Source organism: Lutjanus erythropterus, chromosome 20 (genome assembly GCF_056507025.1).
Source record: "Lutjanus erythropterus isolate fLutEry1 chromosome 20, fLutEry1.hap2, whole genome shotgun sequence".
Taxonomy (NCBI): domain Eukaryota; kingdom Metazoa; phylum Chordata; class Actinopteri; order Lutjaniformes; family Lutjanidae; genus Lutjanus; species Lutjanus erythropterus.
Window position 1 is genome coordinate 18,685,736 of NC_139336.1, and position 16,167 is coordinate 18,701,902.

At 39.9% G+C, this 16,167-nt stretch overlaps 1 protein-coding gene across 1 annotated transcript; it reads left to right on the top strand.

The window, feature by feature from the left end:
• Positions 1-188: 188 nt before the first annotated feature.
• Positions 189-15,606, top strand: nup155 (nucleoporin 155). Its single transcript, XM_084745880.1, has 34 exons — positions 189-333; positions 559-725; positions 1,376-1,513; positions 1,650-1,746; positions 1,884-1,954; positions 2,041-2,133; positions 2,917-3,180; positions 3,270-3,343; positions 3,466-3,557; positions 4,110-4,207; positions 4,307-4,474; positions 5,022-5,122; positions 5,266-5,436; positions 5,553-5,663; positions 5,819-5,913; positions 6,479-6,564; positions 6,778-6,919; positions 7,066-7,132; positions 7,235-7,350; positions 7,563-7,666; positions 7,887-8,020; positions 8,190-8,381; positions 9,299-9,437; positions 9,779-9,914; positions 10,012-10,165; positions 10,254-10,358; positions 11,198-11,352; positions 11,796-11,925; positions 12,068-12,181; positions 12,287-12,407; positions 12,508-12,618; positions 12,968-13,104; positions 13,248-13,354; positions 14,296-15,606. The coding sequence occupies exons 2-34, from the start codon at positions 584-586 to the stop codon at positions 14,432-14,434; spliced, it is 4,104 nt and encodes a 1,367-aa protein (XP_084602006.1). The 5' UTR covers positions 189-333; positions 559-583; the 3' UTR covers positions 14,435-15,606.
• The last annotated feature ends 561 nt before the right edge of the window (positions 15,607-16,167 follow it).

Genomic DNA, 16,167 nt, shown 5'->3' on the forward strand with positions numbered 1-16,167 from the left:
TTCAATTTCTTATTTATTTTAAATATCTTCAAAATATGTTCTAATGCAATCATATGACTATCTGCATTTCTGAGTGGTGAATATGTTAGAATTACATTGACCGATGGATGGCAGCACAAACATTCACGTCCCCTAGTCTACAGAAAAGTAAGGAGACGAAGAAGAAGATGACTAACCGGAAGAAAACGTTTCACCTCTGCCGTCGTGCATGAGGTTGGCGGGCTGCTAGTTGTGTGTGTGTGTTGAGTGTATTCGTTTAAAATTTGTAGCTGAACTGCTGAACAAAACTTGTTTGTCACATAACTCAACACTGCGCGGAATCTTTCCAGTCGGGTAAAGCAAGGAGTTCACTTTAAAACACTTTATTTCACACTTAGCTAGCACTTAGCTTGCATGCTAAATAATAATTTAATGCTAGCAGTCAGCTAACTAACCGGCGTTCCACTACCAGTTAGCTAACTTAAGCTAGCTCTAGAAACGGTTAACTTGTTGTTGCAGTGTATCTGTCCATTATGACATCTCTATCTCTATGTGATTTTTAAACGCTCTCATCTGTAGTTAAGTTAGCGGTGGTAGACCAGCCATGCCGTCCAGCGCTGGACCCAGCAGCCCTGCCGCTGCACTCGCCGAAGCGCTGGAAAACTCTGCCCGGCTAATTGACAGACACCTGCAGGATGACCGCTGCTTCCCTGACCTGTCGGAGCTCCTCGGTGTCCCCTCTCACAGTAAGTCATCTGTGTTGATGGGACAGAAGAGAGTCCTAACAGTAGCTATCGAACTCAAGTGTTTGTTTACACAAGGGCTACCACTGCCAAACTAGGACTGGTAGGGTAGGATACAAAGTTTGAGGTTGGACAAACCTTACAATAGGTGTTGTCTAAAACATTGATACAAAAAAGCTAGTTAGCCTTACTTTTGCATGTTCTTTACAGACGTAGACAAGTATGCACAATGCATTTTATGTTATATATTTTTTAAATGTGCATTCAGTCCTCATGATTTGTCTCTGAGACTTTCATACACCCTGTCAGGTACCGTAAGACCGTAAGTATTAGTGCAGGCTTGAAGCAGCATGTGTGCTGCTATCAATACATCCGTTTTTCACCCGTTTTCCTCTTATCCTTCTTTGTATCTTGCTGATCCTCACACATATGAACAGCAGTCAAACGAATTAACTGTAGAAAAAGATGACTGTCATAAAAACTATACCAATAAAATGGGTCATGAATGTTATTTATGGCATGATGGAATTTGTTTGTATACACGAAAAATCTATTATATTTGGGATATAAAATTTGGTCTAGGAATGGTGCATAATTATATAATATAATATAATATAATATATAATTATATATTATATATAACCCATTTATAGATATGCCATCCCTCTCTGGAGTGTCAGACATGGACTATCCCCTCCAGGGACCGGGTTTGCTCAGTGTGCCAAATCTCCCGGAGCTCAGTGCAGTCCGCCGAATCCCCCTGCCGCCCGAGCTGGTGGAGCAGTTCAGCCGTATCCTTTTGGGCATTCAGGAAAAGCTGATCAAATGCTTGTGGATGGATCCAGAGGTTTCCATTAGACACCTAGCAAAAATGTTAAATTGATTGCTTTTGATTTCAATTTGAGTTTTGAATTAACCATTTTACAGACATGCAGTGTAACTGCATGATGGGCGTTTTTCCTGAAATCAGTCGAGCATGGCTCACTATTGACAATGACATCTTCATGTGGAATTATGAGGACGGGTGAGTACATTTAGCTTATATGGGACTAAGTGACTGCTTTCATTATTGGTATTACTTTTTTGTTGTGAACTTTCATTGACAATAAACCTGGAGTAAAGGCAGTTATTCATTATTTTCTACCTTTACATTCTTTTCAGAGGAGATGTGGCCTATTTTGATGGCCTTATTGAAACCATTCTGGCAGTTGGCCTTGTAAAGCCAAAACAAGGTTTGTGTAAACATGTGCATTGGTTGTTTGTTTTGATTATTTTTTTATTTGATGTGATGTTCATGAGTTGTGTTTTTTTTTCTCAGGGATTTTACAGCCACACATTCACTACCTCTTAGTACTGGCCACCTCTGTGGATGTAGTGATCCTTGGACTGAGCTTTCCCAAGAGCCAGGCTGGTCAGTGCTTCACACAATTCTATCACAGTAACATTGCATTTGAGTTTTTCCCTGTAGCATGTGAGTATGTACATCGCTGGTTCCCCACCTGAAGGACCCAACACCCTCAAGAGGTTGCTTGATGTTAAAAAGTAAAAAAATATGTAATACACAGACTTGTATTAAAAGTTCCTAAATATATCAGAAAAACTCATCTTCCTTAAGGACAAAAGTTGTGAACCACTGACATAGATGCCAGAGAGGAATATTCTCATGACATTTCTCTGTTTTAAAATTAATTGAAATTTTAGCGTTAAGAGGCGGGGCAGCAAGGAAAGAAAGGTTGGGAACCAGTGCTCTGGGGAATCTTGTAATAACATGATCATAACATTCTGCAGTACAGTTAAATGTGTCCGACTGTTTTAAAGCTGCATGCCAAACATGGCATCTTGCAGGAATAGGCTAAATATGCTGCCACCTACATAGTCAAATATGTGCAAACAAGTGCCAGGAATTCATAGACTAGGCAAATGTGCAAGGTAAGGACAGCTGCTTTACTAAAACACATATTGTAACTCTGTTTCATTTTAGACATACACACTGTTAAGAAGTAGTAAATAGGTAAATGCTGTATTTAATTGATGTGTTACTGTGGTACTGGCATGTTTGGACACCAGGGTGAGATATGAAGAGAACTGAGCTGTCATACCCTACAGTCTTTCTATGTTTGCAACAGTGCTATTAATATCATCATGTGTACTGGTTTATCTGGGTCATCTTTGTGTCTCTCTCATTTTGTTCTAGGGTTGAATGACAGCATGTCTGGTGGGATGCAGCTGCTGCCGGACCCCCTCTTTTCAATCCCCACAGACAACACCTACATCCTGTCCATCACCTCGACAGACCTGGGACGCATCTTTATGGCAGGAAAAGACGGCTGCCTCTATGAGATAGCTTACCAGGCTGAGGCTGGATGGCTGAGTCAGCGCTGCAGAAAAATCAACCACTCCAAGAGCTCTCTGTCGTTTCTCATTCCCTCTGTGCTCCAGTTCTCCTTCTCTGAAGATGGTAAGGAGAGGGACACATTTCAATGCGGAGTGAAAGATGTCCATGATTTAAACTTGACTTTAATCTTTTCATGTGCTTGTGCTACACAGACCCCATTGTGCAGATTGCTATTGACAACTCCCGCAACACACTGTTCACACGCTCTGAGAAAGGTGTCCTGCAGGTCAGACATTTAATGAATTTCATGCTAGTTTTTGACATGTATGGCTGTTCATGGTCAGCTGGGAAACTAAATTAACTGTGGTGTCAGTGTGCTGAAATGATTAACAATTTTCCGGTTCTTAGGTGTATGACCTGGGTGCTGATGGTCAGGGAATGAGTCGTGTGGCAACCATGTCGCAGAGCTCCATTGTTGCGGCTGCTGGAAACATAGCCAGGTATGTCCAGTGTCATGACATCTTTTTCTACAAATTGTCACTATTACATCATAAAGGTCCAACACGCAGATACTCGTATTTCTTGATCTTGATGTTCTTTTTGGTCCATATCCATTCTGACAATTCATTGTTTGTATTTGCTTGTTCAGTGTAACCAAAACCTCAATTAAAAAATTAAATATGCCTTTGCAACAAAAGGAGCAAAACTCCAACAATAAATTCTCCAAATACAGTTCTTTCTTTGTTTATTTCTCCTACATTCTACTATTTTTTTTGTTGTAGTTGCTTTGTAGTTGAGTAGTATTGCTTGACAGCGTCTTCCAGCTGCAGCCTTGTCTTAATTCTATTAGCTGGCATGGACGGCACAAGCCATTTGCTCCTATATTCCTTTTGCCAACCTTTCACCTATGGGTGGCATTGCTTCTCAAAAATAAAAACAAAACCAGCCAAAACATTTGGGTTTGTGGAACTGCATGTTTCTTTCCCATGTCATTAATTCTCCTCAAAGGGAAGTAAGATTTTTTTCTCATTGAAACTCACCTTTCTTTGCAGGACAATTGATCGTTCGGTCTTCAGACCTATTGTCCAGATCTCTGTGATTGACAGATCTGAGTCCACAGACTGTCACTTGCTTGCTGTCACTCATGCAGGTAAAAATTACAGGTGGTAGTGAGGATAAGCAACAATAGTAGAATACTTGAAGAGTAATATGAATTGTTTATACTTCATGTGTGCCTCTATTTCTGTAGGTGTGCGTCTCTACTTCAGCACCACACCTTTTGCCCCTCCGCACCAGAAACAAATTGCAGTTCGGCCTAGCCTGTTAGCTTTGGTCCATGTTCGTCTGCCACCAGGGTTTTCTGCATCCTCTACCCTGCAGAAACCTGCAAAGGTCCATAAGGCACTGCACAGCAAAGGTAAAACTATTTTTACTCTTCTTTTTCTTTTTTTTAACTTTTATTGCTATCTTTAACATTGTTTTCAGCATACAGGCACAGTGATTGCAAGAATCCCGACCTGTCTGTAGTATAAATAATTTCAAAAGACTTGAAATAAATTGACAAGGGTTATATTAAAAGTTCATCCACCTACACATCTTGAACATGCACATTTTAAAAAGCTTAACTGGTTGATGGTGGAAAAAAGAATCATGTCTATTAAGAGGCTGCTCACTGACAAAATTGTTAATAATATGGTACCAAAGTACTTAATTATTTATTACATATTTCTCATACAGGCCAAATTGGCCTTACAGAAATGGTGACAGCACAATGTAGCATATGCATTTTTAAAAATAGAATCAGTAGGCTTTGTCCTTATCTGCTATCTTGTTGGTTTTGCTTTATCTTGTCATGTGTGAAGTGTCATACTATATGTAGTGACTACAGTGCAGTGTTGTATATATTTCATAATCAAATAAATCCCCTTCATGATTTAGCCTTTTTCTGTGTTTACATCTTGCAGGTGTTCTGTTAATGGCTGCTTCTGAGACTGAGGATAGTGACATTCTGTGGTGTATCAATCATGATTCCTTTCCCTTCAAGAAACCCTTGATGGAGACTCAGGTTGGCACATAAGAAGCATACAATAAATAGATTAAACTTTCAAGTGTCTTACTAACATTGGTCAGTCCTCTGAAGTGCAGCTGATGTATACTGTATATACTGGTTAAAAAAAACCTACACTCTACCCCTGTGTTATGTTGCAGATGATGTCTAATGTAGATGGACACTCATGGGCTCTTTGTGCGCTAAATGAAGAGAGGCCAGCCAAGATTTCTACTCCTCTGAACAAAGAACAGATCCCCATCACAGATTCACCTGTGGTTGTCCAGCAGCACAATATCCCTCCACAGAAGTTTGTCCTTCTCTCTGCAAAGGTTAAAACTCCTGTCATGACTCATTGTGTTGCATACTTAGAGCCTACTCCTCTTTTAATGTGACAAAAAATGTCTTAATTTTGCATACTAAGTGTAGATTCCTTGGTGTCCTGTAGGGGAGTCATATCTTCCAAAAACTGCGGCCAGTAGACCAGCTCCGTCACCTGCTGGTGAGCTGTGCTGGAGGAGAAAGTGAAGAGGTTGAACGCTTCTTCAAACTGCACAGGGTACAAAGAATGATATTCACTGTCTAATATTTTATTAATCCCTTATCACAACCTTTACCTTAAGCCTGTGCATGACACACAGACCCCTTTGCACAGGATTAAATTATGTTTGTCACACATATACAGTTTGTTTGAGGTGTTGATGTTCTGTACAGGAAGAGCAAGCTTGTGCCACAGCGGTGATCCTGGCTTGTTCCAGTGCTGCTTGTGACAGAGAGGTTTCACAGTGGGCCACCAGAGCCTTCTTCAGGTAATAGATATCAGAAAATAAACACTTTCAAATGTACGATAATTTCCTCTATCATTCAGAGTATGACAGTATTCTGAATTATACAGGTCATATAAACTGCATTGTTCTGTTTGGATATTCTGAATTCGGCTTTATTCTGAATTTAGCATTTTTATGTGGCATATGCCGGTATTATTCGGTTTTGCACAAATATTGCACCACTGACCTTTTCAAGTAGGTGGTTGAGTGGTTTTAAGTGGGAGGCTGTGTTGAACAACTCCATCCTTGGTGGATAACTTAAAAACAAATGCTGTTTTGATGCAAAGGTGCAAAATGGCTCAAGCAGCTCCAGCTTCCTAATGTAGGAATACACACGGCTGCATGTAAACAGAAATATTAATGGATTATTTATTTTGATTAGCCATGTCAATTGCTTAGTAACAATAACTTGTAGTTGTTTTGCAGTAGGAGCAAAAAAATTAAGATTTTTTGCATGTAAATGTAGTCACTGTTGATACACATGTACAGATTTACACTCACCCTGCACACAAACTAAAAACACTTTCTCTGTTTTTGTTGTGATCAGATATGGAGGAGAAGCACAGATGAGATTCCCTGCAGCCATGACATCTCCCAGTACTGTTGGACCTGTGATGAGCTCTCCAGCACCTGGTAAATGATAAGAAAATACTGTCCACCTGGCTTGGGGTTAATTAGATAAAGGCCAAATGCAGCAGCTTAAACTCCTGTGACATTGAATAAAGCCTCATATAGAGATTTAATTACCATGCCTGCAAATATTTAGTAATTCATACGTCACATTTTATAATGACTATCTTAAAATATACATGTAATTCTTTGTAATTTTTGGTACTCCCCTCTCAGGCATTGTGCCCCCAGCTTTAGCCACACCTTTTGCACCAATGCAAACCGGTGCTGCCCCCATCACGCCCATGTCAGCCGGCCCAGAGGTGATTTTCTCAGGGAAGCACAATGGCATCTGTGTCTACTTTGCTCGCATTCTTGGGTAAGTAAATCATTTGAAAATGTGTCAATGTGACAATCTATTTTCTGGGTGAGAATCTAAATAGTCAGAGGTGGGGATACTGATGTATGATGATGGTGTCCACACTGAATGGCATGTCTTTCTCTCCTGTTTGACTTCACTAACAGAAATATTTGGGATGGCAGTATTGCTGTTGAGAAAACGATAAGTAAAGGGAATCAGACGGTCAGTATTGTAAGTATCACAATTACACCAGGATTTATTTAATAGTTTAATAAGCACCACCTCATATAACCTAAATCTTCCCTTTAACACCATTATCTGTTGTCCCTGCAGTTAGAAAGCAGTGTTGGTGTGTTCGATCTGGAGTCAGTACTTCTGGAGCTCTCTGGTTTGCAGGAGTTTCTGGATAAAAACTCTCAGTTCAGTCCCTCCTCTTTAGGCACAGCAAGGTAAGAGCTCCTGCTTGCTTAGTGTTACATTGAAGTACTTGGTATCCTGATTTATGTTATGGTACCTATGTTTCTCATTTCCTATTACTTTTACTTCAGTAACATTGTCAGTATTGCCTACAAGAAAGTGGAATGTGCAAAACAGAATCCAGATTTGCAAAACTCTACTGTAACTGAGTCTTGATTGTAACATCTGTTCTGCTTGCTGTTAGTTTCAGCTCCCCTGCCAACCTGCAGCAAAGGCTTCTGGGATTTATGCGTCCTGACGGTGCCAGCTCACAGCAGGTCCAGCAGGAGCTCCAGAGGAAATATCACAGTGAGTTATGAGCGCAGGCTTCTATATTCTCCTGAATATTGTCATGAGAATCAGTATTCTAAATATCAATGATATCATAAATCTTTTTCATAAGTGTGGACCTTTGATGTGCCAACAAAAGAGGAAAAAATGATTTACTTTACATTTCACACTCATCACTGTCTTTATGGCTTCACATTCCTGTAACTCTTTGTCTCTTTGTGTTTCTATCTGTATCCAGCCAAGGCTCAGGTCTATGAGAAAGTGTCCCTGCAGGGCATCCAGCAGTTAGTGCATCGCTCCTATCAGACTCTGGCCCTCTGGAAGCTCCTCTGTGATCATCAGTTCAGCCTCATTATGTCTGAGCTGCCAAAGGTACAAACACTTCCCCTGTACGACAGCTGCAGATGCCCGCACATCATCGCTGCAGCATTCATCCACATGCCTTCCTCAATGTAGAACTTTTTTTGTTTCCAGCCAAAAGCCTGGTGCACAGTCAGATGTCTCTGTTGTTCACGCTGCCTCTTTTTTTCTGTGTTTGTAGGAGTTTCAAGAGCAGATGAAAGGAGCAAGTTTTAAAGATGTAGTGATCCGGGGCAAGGAGCTGTCTGGAGCGCTCATCACAGCACTCATTAATGTCTACATCAAAGATAATGCCTCTGTGGATGCCATCAGCAATCACCTGCGGGACATCTGTCCCCTGCTGTACAGCAGCGATGACAACGTTTGCTCCAAGGTGCATACATACACATAACATATGGTGTTTGTGGGTCCTTAAAAGTTTTTAAAATATTCTGAGCTGAATTATTTTAAGACCTTAAAATCAGGCTTTGTACAAAGTCTTGAATGCTTGGAAAATGGTTCATTTTAACCATTAGTGAGTTTTTAAGGTTAGGAGTAATAATCTTTATTTGTAGAGCGCTTGTCGAAATCCATGTTACAAAGTGTTTCACAAGGGCAGCAAAATAAAACAGATCAGATCAGAACAGGTTGTAAAATCATTTTGTTTAAAAGAAAAGATAAAAACAATTTGGTGTATAAAAACCAATACAGTGTAAAAGGCAAGAATAGGAAAATAAAAGCATTTAAGAAATAAAACAGTCCAAAAACAATTAAAAATCAGGAAAAGCTCTCCAATAAAAGCATGTTTTAAGAAGGGATTTAAAGGAGATCACTGACTTGACTGACCTGTTTCCTCAGGCAGGTTGTTTCAGAGACTTGGGGCCTCTGACTGCAGTGTGCTGAATCTAAAATCTTTTAATGAAATTAAATAATTCAGTTGTCATATTTGTGGTGAATAGATAAATTGTCTGTTGATTCCTTACTAACAAAGTGACCATATACATTGATTTCTGTGAGTATAAAATGTGTTTGCATTTAGTAAAATTTAGATAAAGGCTTGGAGAGTCTGGAAGTTTTTGGTTTTACGTACCTTGAAAGTGCCTGAATTTTACTCTTAAAAAGATGTACCTTCCCTGTAAAAGGTACTAGATTGAATCAAATGTGTCAGTCTTTATTGCATTATTCTGCATTTTTTGTTTTATTGGTGTCTTTGGTGCTTTCCCATTTCTTGCAATCTTCAGGAGGAATTGATTCACCCACATTGATTCATGTGTCTTAATACTGAATTTGTTGCTTTTGTCTCCCACTTAGGCTAATGAGTTGCTGCAGAGCTCCAAGCAGATCCAGAATAAAGCAGATAAAGAGAGAACACTGAGGGAGTCTCTGCGGCTCTATCAGCAGATCAGCCAACACACCGACCTGCCGCTGGTCTGCTCCCAGTACAGACAAGGTAGGGACACATGAGACCCTCCTCCTTTTTGGTATTTGTGTACATGAAAAGCAAAGTTCACCCCAAAATCTAACTACATGTTTTTCCTCTTACATGTAGTGCTACTTTTTAAATGTATATTTTTGGCACTTTGAGCACCAAAAGAAGTGCCATCCAGTTCCATTATACTGGAGAGAAGGCAAACATCTCTGTGGCTGATATCTCCAAACCTCACACCAGAATCTAGATAGTCGTACAGGCCAGAGGAAGAATGTGTTTATTTCATTTTGGGGTCTAGTGTCCCTTTAAATAATGCTGTCATTTTTTAAAATACCAATACTGACTCTGCTCAACTGTCTCAGTGCGTTTCTACGAGGGAGTCCTTGAGTTGTGCCTCACAGCAGCAGACAAGAAGGATCCACAGAGACTGGGGCCGCACTTCTACAAGAACGGAGAACCTGAGGACGACAGAGTGGGACAGCAGGCCTTCCAGGAGAGGTAACAAAAGAGAGCAGTAGTACAAAAATAGCCATCACTGATGGCCATTTTAGTCGATGGTCATCAACAGTTTTCCCCTCTCCTCTCTCTGCTCCAGACTTTCATGTTACAAATGCATCACGGACACAATGCAGGAGCTGGTGAACCAGAGCAAAGCTGCCCCTCAATCCCCCAGCGTCCCCAAGCAGCCCGGGCCTCCTGTCATGACTTCCGACCCCAACATGCTCAGTAATGAAGAAGCTACAGCTCATGTGAGTAGGAAGGGGACATGATGCTTATTTTAGCCTCAGCAGTATACGTGATCTGCATTATTAATTAACTAATGTTGTCCCCTTGTAGTTTGAGCAGATTCTCGGTCTGGCCCAGAGGTCTCAGGACGAGCTGTTTCACATCGCTCTGTACAACTGGCTGATTCAGGCCGACCTGACTGACAAGCTGCTAGAGGTAGAGTGTCTGGTCATGTGTGTTTTTTGCTTTGGTTTTTGAATGAAATTTGCGTCTTAATGTAGTTCCTGATTGTGCGTAATTTATATCTAGCCTCATTGTTTTATTGTTTTAATGAAAAATACCCTGATTTTTAAAACAAATACATAAGTTGTCATCCAGAATTTATGGGTATGGGAACAGAAAACATACCATCAAGCTGGTGGCAACAGGCCCTTAAAAAGTCTTAAAATGTCTTCAATTTACATTCATAATAAAAGGCCCTAAAAAGTATTAAATAGCCTTAAATTCTGCTTGGGAATGTCTTAAATATTTATTTATGCCATGTAATGGTGGTCTAAAATGGTCTAAAATTCACTCTAAGCACAAGAAATGAATTTGAGTCTGAATACTTATGTTATCTTATTATAGTCTTTTAGGTTTTTGCTAATAAATGTTGTATGAACAAATGTTATTTAACTCGAGTAGTTATTGTCAGTTTGCCTTACTTATAATTTTGTTTTGATCATATATTTATTTACTCAGAGTATACCTATATTTTCACACTTGATGTTTAGTTTTATTGCAAAATTGGCCTTAAATTTATTTAACAAGGACATTAAAGTTTTAGAAGTCTTGAATTTAACTTGCTGATGCATTACAGCTAAATGTGAAAACCTAGGAGAAAATAGACAAACAACTCCCTTAAAATATTACACCTTTTTTGTAATGTTTCACCTGGATTCTTGTAGGTTATTTTCTTGTGTATACAAACTAAGCATATGTCTGTCAGCATTTTTTATGTGATTACACGCCATCTGTCCGACAGCAGTTTCTTTTATTTGTCTTCTATTGTTCAGGTGAATTCTCCGTACCTGGAGGAACATCTGATGCATATGATCAAACAGGACCAGAGTAAGGTGCACAATATGGACCTGTTGTGGCGCTACTATGAGAAGAACCGCAACTTCGGCAAGGCAGCTCATGTACTTGCCCGTCTTGCTGACATGCACAGGTTTGTACCCACAACAACTGTTTCATTCTGTTTAGTTTCATTCTAGTAGATTATAAGCATGTAAAGGTAGAATATTTGTTTGTAAATGCACCAAAAAGATAGTTGATTGTTGAGTCTCATTCTCAAGCCATCAAATCCTGACACTTTGGCTTGATAAAGTGTCCGTAACACAGCAGAATAAGAAGATGCAGGCAGAGGGCAGGGTCACTGTAGATACAGACACCATCAAACACTTTTAGTGAGTAATAAGTGATGATTGAAAGGGATTATTTGCAGTCTGCACAGGTCTTTTTATTTATAAGGAAAATCTTGCATAATATGCCTTTGGCAAAGCTCCATAAAAGAAATGTAACAAGCTCCAACACTGACATGGGCTCTTGACTAACTTTTTTAAGTTAAAACATGCTAAGAAAGTACCTTATTGTTGTTCTCTAATCCTGCAGCACTGAGATCTCATTGAAGCAGCGTTTGGAGTATATCGCCCGAGCCATCCTGTCTGCTAAGAGTTCCTCCAGCATCTCTGCTCAGGCATCTGATGGAGAGTTTCTACATGAGCTGGAAGAAAAGATGGAGGTATGTAAGAGGTGGAAAAAACTGAAGGTGTGATTTTCACAATAATTGTTTAGTCCAGTCATGAATCAACTAAAGGTTCCAGCTCTCTAATTGAATTCTGCACTGTAATCACTCAGTTTCTGTATTTTGTTCTCCTTCCTAGCTGGTGCGCATTCAAGTACAGATTCAGGAGACCCTGATCAGACAGTACTCCCATCATCCCTCAGTGAAAAATGTCATTTCTCAGCTGGACTCAGAGCTCATGGACATCACCAAGGTAACAAAAGCCAAACAGTGATAACCAGAAGTTGAGGAATGTGAAGAATTTTCATCGCAGTGTGTGGGAAATGGTTATAAATGCTGAATATGTTCCCCCGTACAGCTCTACGGGGAGTTTGCTGACCATTTCAAACTGTCCGAGTGCAAGCTGGCCATCATTCACTGCGCGGGACACTCTGACCCGATCCTGGTGCACTCGCTGTGGCAGGAGATCATGGAGAAAGGCAAGTGAAATGTCAGCACCTTACAAAAATTTAGCCCCAAACCTTTCTAAAAATACCTTTCATGTGATGTAGGTGTCAGTAATTGTTTTGTCTTTTCTAGAACTGGGAGACACTGTGGCCATGAGTCCAGTGGACAGGATGAGGTCTCTCAGTTTGAAACTGGTGTCACTGGGAAAGATTTACGCTGGAACACCGAGATATTTCCCTCTGGGTAAGCAGCATTCTCACGCTCCTGTAATTATGTTCAGTTTTTCATTCATTAGTATTTTCCAGCTTGCTGTGTACTATTTTGTTAACAGTAATATAATTAGTCTTCCCCTTTGCACCATTTATATCAGCATGTCTCTGTGGTTCAGGTCCGCAGGGTCATGCTGGTGCTCTGGGTGATTGCTTAATTATCCTCTGATTATAACCAGCCTGCTCAAACTTGTCCTCTCTGTGGAGATGGATTCATTTTCTATACGTCCTTGGTGCATGACAAGCACGCACAGAATCAGTTATGTTGGAATGAACAAATTGAGTGTGCAGTGATAACAAACCAATGTGTCCTGCAATTGTAGAGTTCCTGGTGAAGTTTTTAGAGCAGGAGGTGTGTCGGCTGAACTGGGACGTGGGCTTCGTCACCTCCACCATGCAGGAGATTGGAGTACAGTTGCCGCGTCTTCTGGAGGTCTATGACCAACTCTTCAAAACTCGGGTACGGATGAAGTATCATGTTTCACGACATCACTTTATCAGTTTTGTTCACATTAATGCACATGAAATATAAGCAGTATTTTCAGAGTTTTGCAGATTGAGGATTAAATTGTTTCTTAATTAATTTTCCAATACTCTCCGTAGGATCCTTGCTGGCAGCGGTTGAAGAAGCCTCTCCACCTGGTCGAGTGCATCCACGTGCTGCTGTCAGGATACGTGGATGATCCCAGCAGAGTACCCACCTATGACAGGTAATGACTGTCCGAGTAGCTGTTCAGCTGCTGGCCTGTAGTAGGTGCTGTAGTGTTGGATTTTTACAGAGAACATGCACATGTTATTGCTGGTTACAACCCCTGTGACACTATTGATATATCTTGCCAAAGTGTCCTTGAGCAAGACGAGAACTTCCCACTGCTTGCTTGCGTTATTTTAAGATGCTCCAGATAAAATCCAAAAGTGTAACCTTCTACTGTCTACACAGAGCTTAAAAAACATGGTTAGTTTGATGGATACAGAGCATGTTGAATAAAAGTATCTTCAGTGAGGACAGCAAAATTCAGTGAGAGGCATTTTTGCTGTTCCTAGGCAACACATCATGTCTGTCAATCACTTTTGTGCTAACAACAGCAGATATATTCAGGCGGTCGAAAGACACAGTAGACAGACAATATAAACCTCAAAATGCCCACTAATGTTTGTCCAATCTTGATATCCACTTGGCATATTGTTTTTGTGATGTTAATTTCTCTCTGAGATCAGATTGCTCTATGTTTGCAGGGGGTTCTAAGGGATAGGTTCACATGCTCACATGTAAATTGGAAGTTGTACTGGTTTCTTGTCCTTACTGGTTCTGAAGAAATCCACAGTCCTCATTTTGTTTAAAAATACGCATCTAGATGTGAGGCTTCAGCAGTCTGAGCCAAATCAAATGGATATCTTCCAGAGTCACGGTCTTTTTAATACACATTTCCCTTGTGTTATTACCGCCCCTGAGCAAATACACACTGGGGAAATACTAAGAGAGATGTGCACCAAAAAGGCCAACTTTGGAACTTCCCAAGCTGATTTGATGAAACCAGGCTCACCTTAAAGCCTCATAATAGCATCATTCATGTGCTTAGTGTGCTAAAACCTGAAACCTGGAATAAACTTGCAATTAACCGTTAAACCGCTTGTCTTCCCTCCGTTTCAGACGCCGATTCACTAATGTGTGTCTTGACAACATCTGCGGATACCTCGTGGAGCTGCAGTCTCTGAGCCCCAACTCAGCCCTTCAGCAAACCATCGGCAACTTCAAGTCTCTGCAGGCAAAGCTGGAGAAGCTCCACTGACATTACCAGTAACGTTCTTCACAGGACGAGGAACAGGTGACCTCTGGATGTTGCACTGCTGGCCTTAATTAAACAGCTGATGAAAAGCGTGATTACATGATCAGCACACCCCCTTTCTCTTCAGTCTGACACTTTACAGCTTGGAAAGTGAGAGCAGTCTTCAGATAAAGACGAAACCGAAGAGACAAGTTTTATAACTTATTTAATACATTTTGTGAAAAGTCTAAACATTATGCTGAAATACAACGTTGGAAAGTAAGACACTGTTGGTGATTTGCATTGTGTGCAAATAGCTGTCAGAAAATAACAAGATATTTGTGTTACCTGTGTTTACAAAAACATGGAATCACTCTGAATTTTGCAGGTCAGTTTTCATTTATTGAAAATGCACTTATTGACAATTGAATTGGGATTTTTTCTTATGAATCCACTTGGTAAATATAACTGACTAAAACCTTTTGATCACAGGGGAATCATTTGGATTGTTCTACATTTGCCTCCAAACAAACAGTTCAGTGTTGATGTTGTAATTATGTACATAACTTGGCCATAATGTCATCTCTTCTGCCAAAGGTCATACACACACAAACATTTTTTTCTTGTGTATATTTACACTGAGCAGATTGTCTACTTGGCTGATGAATTTGACAGTGCCGTTGTGTATGAATGCTTTTGTGATAATTTGGAATGTAGAATTTTTTTTTTTTAACAGTGCAGTTCACAGCACTGAAAACTTTGGCCTGTGTTGAGGGAAAAAAAAAATCATAAAACATTTTTTTATAAAGAAATAAAATTTGTCATTGTTTTGTGTGTGAGGATGTTTTGAAAACACTAAACAGGAAGTGGTTGTAAACCTGAACAAACAGACTCATGTTCTCAGGCACATTTCTGTGTTAAATTTAACAAATAATTGCCAACAGAAATAAAGGAGACTTAAATTGCTGTGGGTTGATAATGTGACACCGCAGAGGGCGTCCAGTAATGGACTAAACGTCGTCACTGTTTGTGTTTACATAATTATCTTCAATCGAAAGTGGCACTCAGGGTTTCTTACAGTCATCACCAACAGGTCGGTAATTGCTGAAGGTCTTTTTCTCCAATTAGATGTGCACTCTAGTACACAATTATGTGTAATTTCTAGCCATGTGAAAAATAAAATAATTTTTACTGAATGCTGGGGAGATTTCTCTTAATTATGCATCAAGTCAGTACAATTACAGAAGTGCCAGTAAAGTATATCATAACATAACATTTACTGGGTAAGATGTCATTTAATAATACAGCTAGTGTGAACAGTCCGACCCCTTCCATAAAAAAAAATAACGTATCATCGTTATCACATTATTCTGCTCAACACGCCTTTTTAACAAGAAGCATTAAAATTCATGAAGAAAGCCAATAAAAATGTTTGAAATTGTGACTCTATGCATCATTGTGCACATGTATAAATGCACTTATGTTTGAGCTTTTAGAGCCTGCAGTTTGAGCAGCAACACATTTGTACCTGCTGTGCCATTTTTACATTTGTTTGCCTTAGAAATATCTTTATTTTAGCTGGCTTTTCAAAATAAAGTTATATTCATTGTTTCAAAGTAAAAGACTGATGTATTCAGACTGCAACAAAGCCTCAGTGTGATCCTGGACTGTCTAAAGTTGGGCTGCAACAAAATATTGCATCATAGATTAATCAGCCAATTATAATCAATTAAATTGTTTGATTCCATTGAACCTGT